At 42.4% G+C, this 10,146-nt stretch overlaps 1 protein-coding gene across 1 annotated transcript in view; it reads left to right on the top strand.

Moving 5' to 3' along the window:
* The window catches only part of ca10a (carbonic anhydrase Xa), a 230,465-nt gene that overhangs the window by 93,366 nt on the left and 126,953 nt on the right, over positions 1–10,146 (top strand). Inside the window, exon 3 of the mRNA XM_084078985.1 lies at positions 7,661–7,803. Within this exon, the coding sequence (XP_083935111.1) occupies positions 7,661–7,803 (143 nt within the window). The remainder of the gene's footprint in view (positions 1–7,660; positions 7,804–10,146) is intronic.

The following is a 10,146-nucleotide window of genomic DNA, read 5'->3' as shown; positions in this document are numbered from 1 at the left end:
ACTTAAGTACAATTTTGAGGTATTTGTACTTTACTTGAGTATTTCCAATTTCCAATACTTTTACTTCTACTCCACTACATCTCAGAGGCAAATATTGTACTTTTACTCCACTACAATTATTTGACAACTTTAGTTACTAGTTACTTTTCAGATCTAAACTATGATATAATGAAACATACATTAACCACTTTAACCCTATTTTATACCTAGGCTATTTGAAAATAGCAGATCTACAAGCTCACAACGCGTCGCATCGCGACGCGTTGTGAGCTTGTAGATCGGCTATTTTCAAATATTTAGTATGTTTACTTTTGGTACTTTAAGTACATTTTGATGCCAATACTTTTGAACTTTTACTTGTAACAGAGTATTTTTATATTGCAGTATTGGTACTTTTACTTAAGTAAAGAATTTGAGTACTTTTTCCACCACTGGCCTAGTGTGAATTTTGTGATTTCACTGCCAACCACACTACAATAAGAAAATGTGTATTTCTAGCCGTTGGATTCACGAGCGCACATGCTAAACGCAAGACCTTTGCTTGGGGAAGTAATTAATGAAGCCTAATTGTGCGGCGTGTGTCTCTTTAGACCTCCAAACCTCACCCACACCTCAACCCTGAACCTTAATAAGCCCACAGGGATGACCCAGTTCACACTCCGAGCGCTTCCGCATAATTAGAGTGGAAACAAAACTTCACGTGTGCACACAGAGGAACCGTGTCAAGTGGATTCTACAAAACCGCTGTTTGAGATACTGTACATGTACGAGAGAGAGAGAGAGAGATATAGAGAGAGAGAGAGAGAGAGAGAGAGAGAGAGAGAGAGAGAGAGAGAGAGAGAGAGAGAGAGAGAGAGAGAGAGAGAGAGAGAGAGAGAGAGAGAGAGAGAGAGAGAGAGAGAGAGAGAGAGAGAGAGAGAGAGAGAGAGAGAGAGACGGGAGGAGAACGAGAGGGCTGAAAGAGAGAGAGAGAGAGAGAGAGAGAGAGAGAGAGAGAGAGAGAGAGAGAGAGAGAGAGAGAGAGAGAGAGAGAGAGAGAGAGAGAGAGAGAGAGAGAGAGAGAGAGAGAGAGAGAGAGAGAGAGAGAGAGAGAGAGAGAGAGAGAGAGAGAGAGAGAGAGAGAGAGAGAGATGCAAGAGAGACGGGAGGAGAACGAGAGGGCTGAAAATCTGGGGCGGAGAAGTGGCTGGAGCGTTTGAAGGATATTAAAGGAGGAAGATGATTAATAACTGTTTTGTGTTGGCTACTCGCAGAGAACCAGCACTCGGGGCAGACCTGGCAAATGCGGGTAAATGTGACTGTGGCTGGAGAAGGGGGCATCAACTCGCCCGCTGAGAAACAGTAGAAAAGAGCAAAATAACTTCTTTTTTTTTTCTTCATATTAACACACTTTGAATGTTGAAGACGGTTTGTATTCCAAAAGATAGTCGTTTTAGAATCATTAAGTGGTTTAAATTACGTTACAAAAACAGCTGTGTATCTGTGTGTTTCTGTCGGTCTTGTGTGGGCGGAGAGTGGTAGGTCGTTGGCTCCATTGTTCATTCCACCATGAGCAATTCCTACCATCAAGATCCTTTTTGAGTGGTAAGGAGAATAATTCAGTATGAAACAAGAGCCCACCCCCATTCCATTGTCCTTCTCACTCATACATAACACCTCCCGGTATGGCCGCCGCCATCTCCAAAAGGCCACGCCATACATCCCTGTCCAGTTTTTACAGCGTGACAATAAGAAATGAAAGTGTCTCTAATGCTCGCCCAGTGGACTAAGTGATATATGGGGGGGAGGTGGGAGGGGGGGGTCGCCACTATATAGGAAGGGACTCTGTAGATTATTGACAGAGGTTGGTTGTGCCTCTGTCAGCCGGTGAATGATGTCCCCCGCCACCGCAGTCACATTCACAAATCTATCAACGGCTAATAATTATGTGTACGTTTACGACAAGGGCCTGGGCTTAACCCATTCAGACCGGGAACGGATCTTGTGTGTCATTTTTAGATATCTTTGGGCTATTCAAAAATAGCAGATATACAAGCTCATAGCGCGGCACCGAGTGCCGTGCTATGAGCTTGTAGATCTTTGAGAAATCGCGGACATTTTTGGCAAAATCTTGGATCATATGTTTTTTAAAGCAAACATTTGTAAAATATTTAGTTCCAGGAGCCCCCGGAAGCAAAGATTTGAGTTACAAATGTCTGCCAAAAAAAAGAAGAAAAAAAAGAAAATATTTGCACAACTTTTCTAGATTTTGCAAAAATAGCAGATGTACAAGCTCATAGTGCGGCACTCGGTGCCGCGCTATGAGCTTGTATATTTGCTATTTTTGAATAGCCCAACTAAACTAAAAATGACACACAGATGCGTTCCCGGTCTTAAAGGGTTAATGGATCGATCCCTCCACACTCCAATTCCCATTCCGGTCATGGATTTCCTGCCTGTTTCCTTGAAGGATCTGGCATCAGCAGGACAGCTGCTATTCTCTCCATCTCTCGCTTTCTCTCAGCCTTCTCCCTCGCCTCCCTCCCCTGATTTTCCAACTCTCATTCTCTCTGCAATACTCATTCCCTCTCTCTCTCTCTCTCCCTCTCTCCACATCCCTCCATCTATCTTTTTCGATACATACTAACTGTACTACTGTACCTTTTCCGGGAGGTTCTATCCTGAAAGAAATTACCGCCCGTTCAATGCTAGGCTTACCTTTAACAAGTGATGACTCGACACATCTCTAATGCATTTTAGTTTCTTTTTTTTTTGTCTTTATTTGCCAGGCAGGGTTTTTTGTTGGATGGAGTAATTTGCGGAAAGCCAGGTTATACTGGCTTTTTGAAATGAACAGGATGTCCTGGCTGACTTTTTAGTGAGATGTGATACTGTACCATAGTGTGGCTGGTCGGGGAGTGTGAGAACATGTTCTTTACACGGCTCTCACGCTAGTCTGACACGCTTTGTCAGACATACAACAACGGTGCAAGCTTTAAGTACAAATACAAGGCTGCCTGTCGGCCTGCAGCTTGTCCTTCACTACAAAAAAACATTGTTCGTCCTCCCGAGACGCGTTACTCCCATCTGGAATATGATGACGGCTTCGGTGTGGTCTTCTTCGTATTGTATTCACATTCAGCATCGCTCTCTCTCTCTCTCTCTGAATATATCTAGGCGAGCTAGACATGTGCCCCTCCCCCAATCCTCACCTCTTCCAGACTATCTGCAACGGATTAATTGGACTTCATGGTTATGTAACCACATCCAGAGAGGAGGAAATTAGGGCAGCGCTAATTAGCTGTTATTATTCAGAAATATACAACTAACCAAACAAACCCTTTCAGTTGCGGTCCCTCTAGTAAACAAAAACTTTTAACTAGCAAATTTAATGAAAGGAATGTTCTATCAACAATCACTTGCTAGAATGTTAATTGTAAATTAGATATTTATTTCTAATTAGTTTGAATCTTGCTGTTGTTTAAAGTCACCATAATTTAATCTTAGTGTTTCATTTTGATGTGTTTTTCCTCACGCTTGTGAGTGTAAGTGCCCAGGCACAAAAATACAGAAATATTTAATCTAGTATTTCATCTTGATAGTGTTTCCTCTGTTTTTGTACAGTTTGCACTTTTGTAGTGCAGTTCTTTTATTTATTAAAATGTATTTGTACCTTTTTTCTTTTGTCTGTACAGTACTGTACAGCTTTATCCTGGCATTGTAATGCAAACAACTCCTCTAGCAGGAATAGTCATAATATCTTTCGCCGTGAACTCATTTTCTCTACTGTCTCCTTCATGATCCATCACAAATTTACATATTTTCATATTTCCTCCAAGCCGGTTGGAAATCTCTTAACCGTTTAAGACCTGGACACGCATCTGTGTCATTTTTAGATTTCAGATAAAAAGCATTATTTTACACTTTGGCTATTCAAAAATAGCAGATATACAAGCTCATAGTGCAGCACCGTGTGCCGCGCTATGAGCTTGTAGATCTGCTATTTTTTGAAAGATCAAGAAAATGTGTGCAAATCTTTGAATATGTATATTTCTAAAGCGAACATTTTTAACTCAAATCTTCGCTTCTGGGGGTCCCCGGAACAACATATATTTTGAGATGGGGGTCCGTGGCCAAATACATATACATTTTGGGGGTCCTTGACATGAAAAAGTTTGAGAACCACTGATATAGCAACATAGTTTTTTTTTTTTTAACTGTTAAGATTTAGAAGACATTTGTAGAATCGGCTTCATGTTTTAATGGGTTAAGATAGAATTAACTTGGCACAGTTCCAGTGACTCATCAATACGTAATATCAAGTTCCTGTCGGAGAAAAAAAAGGCTGCTTTAGGCCATAAGAACCGATATTGTAGCGGCATGCACTGCCTGTTACTCTCTGCTGGAGTGGAGAGAGTGATATGGCACGCTTCCCAACCCCGAGCAAGAAATTAATTTTGTCCTCTGTTAGCCAAGTCTTACATAATAATACGCCTGTCTGAGATGCCTATCATTCCCACAGTACTGACATTCACACTCGGTGTCATCAGGTCCTTCCTGTCAAGTGTGGGCTGATTATACTGTACTAATGTGATGGAATATTGTCTGTCTGTTCTCTTTCACTCCTCTTTCTCAATTTTGCTAGATGCTAGTTAGTTATACTAGGCAAATATTTAACACATTCGGTGCCAGAATGTTATAATATAAAAATATTATAACATTCTGGCACCAAATGTGTTAAACAGATTACGTTCGGTGCCAGAAATCTCACCGTTGAGCTGCGCGGCGCTGTTTAAGCTGTAGACTCCAAGACGAGCAATCCATGTGAAACAAAGCATGCGTGCATTTTGCACGATGGTCCTGGCTAACGCCTGGAACGATAACATCTTTCACGCGGGTCACAATGGCGCAGCGATCGCGCATACAAAATGAGTCGTTTTCCCCAACGTAAAAAGTTTCGGAGTTATAGGGGTTTTAGAGAAGGAGATAGAACGGAAGCGGAAGGGGAAGCCATGTTTTTTGGCACAGTGATCTATAAGGCCCTTCCTTCTCAGAATCACCGTTAGAATCATATTACAATATGACTGGTATTCTTCAACAGTGGTTCTCAAAGTGGGGTCCGGGGACCCCCAGGGGTCCTTGAGGGAGTTCCAGGGGGTCCCCAGCTAAATGATGGATAGTTAGGAATGGACCCTTATGGGTCTGTAACTCTGAGAGTGTACGAATGGAACCAAATGGACCCTAACGGGTCCATTTGGTTCCATTCGTACACTCTCAGAGTCACATTAACATAGATTTTACAATATAAATTGGGGTCCCAGAGATAGAAATGCCATTAAATGGACGTCCGTAGCCTAATGCATGTCAAACTGGGGGTCCTTGATATTAAAATGGTTGAGAATCACTGCTATAGAGCCGTAAAAATCTTTTCAAATGGGGGTCCGCGGGCTAATAAGTGTTAATTTGGGGGTCCTTGACATGAAAAGGTTTGAGAACCACGTACTGCTCTACAATGACCAAATAATGGCTGGATTCATCATAATTTCCAAGTCTTCACTCAGCGCGATGGGAGTCATACATATTCATGGACCATGGATTACACACGTCCTCAACTCGTATGAGCAGGATACAAGAGGATACGTGCGCATTCTCTTTAACACTGAAAGTCAGATGGCTATCCAGGGTGGAATATCGCTGGCCAGTGTTTGAGCTATGTGAACCGCACAGATTTCTTTCAGCTGGCAGCACATTTCATTGACGGCGACAAGGAATGGGTCACGAAACCCGCTTAACTGTGTGACATATTCAACATGCTCAATGAACTCAATCGGTCTGGGTAGAATGGCAACTGAATGCGGTTTTGCATTTAAAGCCAAACTTGGAACTGTTTCATTAGCAGGGTTTTTTGGGAGAGACTGAGACGTTCCTTGTACCAGCTGGTGTGGCTATATAGTCAAAAGAATAGAGAGGAAACAAAGGGAAACGTAAGATACTGTAACAGGGCAACAATATAAAATATGCCCATTGTGTAAACAAAGAGAGTAAAATGCTACATATTTAAATAGGTTATTTCAATTGACGATATTTGATATCCAGATTCTTTAACATAAAAACACACGGAGACAGGACTGCCTTTTACTGTCTTTACTTGTGTCCTGTTCATAATCATCCAACAGCTGTGTGCATTTAATCAATAATTATATAATACATCCTGGTACATGCTCTCCAAATGCAATCAGTGGCACTGGACACTACAGATATCCCCCCACTAATGCCCCGTCGCACCGCCGTAACTTCAACAGTGGGCCGCGAAAATATAAAAAAAAGTTGGAGACCCCTGTCTTGATCATTTACCTTGGCTTGTAGTTCGTTGATTAGGGTTCATGCCATTTACTGTGATCTTGCACTTGTAAATGGCTCTGGATGACAGCATCTGCTAAATGCCCAAATTGTATTTGGTTAGACTGAAATGTTGAATGTCACTGCTGATTAGTTTGCATCAGACAGTCTCATGGTCATTTTGCTGCTTGTGCCAGAACCCGATGGGTTGTCCTATCTTGGCTACGTATATTTAACTCTTTAAGACCGGGAACGCATCTGTGTGTCATTTTTAGATTTCGTTGGGCTAATAACTCATTCACTGCCACTGACGTAATAAACGTAATTATTCTCGTTTACCAAACCTGCCACAGACGTAAAAAACGTAATTATTAATTTTTCAAAAAAAAAAAAAAAAAAAAAAAATTGTTTTTGACCCAAAGACCAAGGAGATATGATTTTTCGAAGGAAAAGACTCCCATCCACTTCCTTGTTAACTTAAAGCTTAAAAATTCTGTATTTCAGCTCCTGAGTACTTTTTTTTTTTCAATGAAAAATCTCTGGCAGTGGGCAAACGCGGCCAGCAATAAGTCTGGCAGTGAATGAAAGAATAGCAAGCTTGTAGATCTGCTACTTTTGAAAAATCATGAAAAGTTGTGCATTTTTTTTTGGCGGACATTTGTAACTCAAATCTTTGCTTCTGGGTGTTCCTGGAACTAAATATTTTACAAATGTTCGCTTTAAAAAATATATAATCCAAAAATTTGCCACAAATTTTCACGATTTTTAAAAAATAGCAGATCTACAAGCTCATAGCGCGGCACTCGGTGCCGCGCTATGAGCTTGTATATCTGCTATTTTTGAATAGCCAAAGACATCTAAAAATTACACACAGATGCGTTCCCGGTCTTAATGGATTAAGATACTGTAGTTGAGATTCATACTTTTGTTTTCTCAACATTTATTAATCAATAGTTGGTTGGAGCTCATTCCGTGTTTGCTAAATTATATGTGTAAATGGTGTAAACCTCATGTACATTTTTTTCTACTTGTTTTTAAATATGGGTACGGAATCAATTCCAAATCAAAACCATGCATTTACATTGGATGATGAGCCTATTAGACCATGACAGTGTTTATTGAATTCCTTTCTTTAAGAACAGCAACTACTGTAGATTCATTTATACCCACTGCAGAGTGGGAACGAATAATGGCTCGGTAATGTATTTGGAATACAAATTCACACTCGAACCCGCTCCATCACTCCATATAACCCCCTCCAAAAGAATGCACTCCCCTATCTCTTTAGTGCAGATGCTAACCTCTTTTGTACACCTTTTTGTGCTTGTGTTTGTTGTTCCAGTGCCATCGTTCTGGGGTCTGGTAAACTCGGCCTGGAACCTGTGCTCTGTGGGGAAGAGACAGTCTCCTGTCAACATCGAGACCAGCCACATGATCTTTGATCCCTTCCTCACACCCATTAAGCTGAACACAGGAGGACGGAAGGTAAGGTCACACACACACACACACACACACACACGCACGTAGTGTGTCTGTGCAGTGCACACATCCGTGCACGCACACACACACACACACACACACACACACACACACACACACACACACACACACACACACACACACACACACACACACACACACACACACACACACACACCTCACACGCATACACAAACAATTCTCTCTTTCTACATGATGGATGCTGCCGCTTTGTTGATTGCTTTTTAGTTTTTGTTGCTTGTACCGCTGGTGCTAAGGGGGGCAACCTCACATAGTGGGGTCGCAATTGTGTGTGTGTGCTTGTGTGTGTGTGCGTGCGTGGGTGGGTGTGCGGGCCCGTGTGTTTTATTCATCCTATTGTTCAGTTTGGTAAGCGTCTTTTGCTCTGTTTCCCTGATCGATGCGACCAACCACTGTTTCTGTTGGCAGACAAAGTAGGCTATTTGTCTGGGGCGGGCACTTTTCAGAAGATAAAATGCAAAACAATTCACCCATTTAAAACAGCACTTGCAGTTCTGACTGCCTGCGATATGTACTGTACAGTGCAACACAGCTTAAGGCAGCAACAAACATCCCATTGCATCCTTATCGTGGATAAAAACAACCATATTTATTATCCTGGGCTCTATTCTTTTTTTTTATATATACATTTTTTATCCCACGATTTTGTAACCCTTTTTCACCCGGTGCCAATTATCTAAGTGATCCTGGGTGCTACACTCCCCCCGCCTGGGCTCTACTCTGTACGGTAGGTTTACCATGGATAATATGAACAAAAATCACCTCGCGCTGTGCCATATGACAGCAGCTAATTGCTATACCCTCACAGATGGGCCCCTTTCATTGAGTGCACGATTTCACGTTGAGATTAGAGTTCTGATTAGGTTATGTTTACATTGCCAGTGGTGGGTACAGGGTTAGCCAGTGGCAATGTCAGTGCCAACAGGATCACGACGGATGCCACTGCAGAAAATACACCACGATAAAGAGCGCTGTTATTAGGATGGATCAGAGCGGAGGGAGGAAGGAGAGAGGACGAGAAACGGGGAGAGAGAGACGGAGATGGAGATACTTTTCTGTATTGAGTTGTAGCTTAAACAAGTTTTTCTGAGTGCACACACACGAACAAACACAAAACACACTTGTTCTGCATTGTTTGTTTGCTTCTCCGTGGTACATTTTGGCAGGATTAAGAACGGCCCGGTTTTTGGACAACGTCCAAACCAACCCAAGTGTGCAACTTTCTCATTCATCACGGAAGAAAGTTTTCAGTGTCCGAAAGCTATTTTGTACTCTTTCTTTCTCTTTCTCTCTCTCTCTCTCTCTCAATCTCTCCCTCTTTCTCTCCCCCCTCTCTCTCTCTCTCTCTCTCTCACCCTCCTCTCCCTGCAGCATAGCAGCAGCCTAAATGTAATCTGTTGTGTCTCCATCTCTCTAAGCGCCCGAGCTGTCAGGCACTGAACACGATGCTGGCTTCACCTTGTCAGTGCTGATTCATCCGCACTCTGTCTCTGGCTGTTTGGCAGCCAGTCAGCCTTGGCCAAACACGCAACAACAGAGACCCGGTAAAGAGCTTCCTTTTTTCTCTGCGCGCAGCGGGCGCAAGCTTGGCTCAAGCCCTCGCCCACCAGCCACCTTAACACGGAAAACCTAAGCACACTCTGTTGTCTTGTCAGCAGAGGAGAGAGGAAAAAGATTACCCTCTCCCTGCCTGGTCAGTCAGCTAGGCTGCGATTGACTGGAGAAGGAGAAGGAATGACTGAAAGGAGAGTGAGTGGGAGCGAGGGAAGACGCCGAGGGAGAGAGGTGGAGAGAGAGAGATGAACTGTCCTTTTAATGGGTTTCTCTGCTGTCCTCTCTACAGCAGGCAGGCTAATGAATAGTTAAAAGGAAATTAAATTGACCTCTGAATAGGAATATTAACCCATTAAGACCTGAGGCCGCTTCTAAACATTTTCTAAATCCTAATAGCAGAGCTACAAGCTCGTAGCGCGGCACTCGGTGCTGCGCTATGAGCTTGTATATCTGCTATTTTTGAATAGCCAAAGACATCTAAAGTGACACAGATGCGTTCCAGGTATCAATGGGTTAATTAATGAAGGGGAGACATACATCAAGGTTATGCATGTGGGATTGAAGGAATCGCAGTTATTAAAATGTCGCTATTAATTGAATATTTACTCTGCCGTAGATGAGCTGCAATTACTTGAAGGGATTTTTTAATGAATTTAATCACTTTGGCGCTAAGGAGGTGAAAAACTGTTCTCTGTGAAGTGGAAGATTATTTTTTTTCTTTTCCGCTGCCAAGTTAATGAAAGTTCCATTTTT

The sequence above is a fragment of the Gymnoscopelus microlampas genome (assembly GCF_963454915.1).
Source record: "Gymnoscopelus microlampas genome assembly, chromosome: 14".
Classification (NCBI taxonomy): domain Eukaryota; kingdom Metazoa; phylum Chordata; class Actinopteri; order Myctophiformes; family Myctophidae; genus Gymnoscopelus; species Gymnoscopelus microlampas.
Note: the sequence above shows the minus strand (reverse complement) of the source record. Positions and strands in the feature narration are given on the sequence as shown.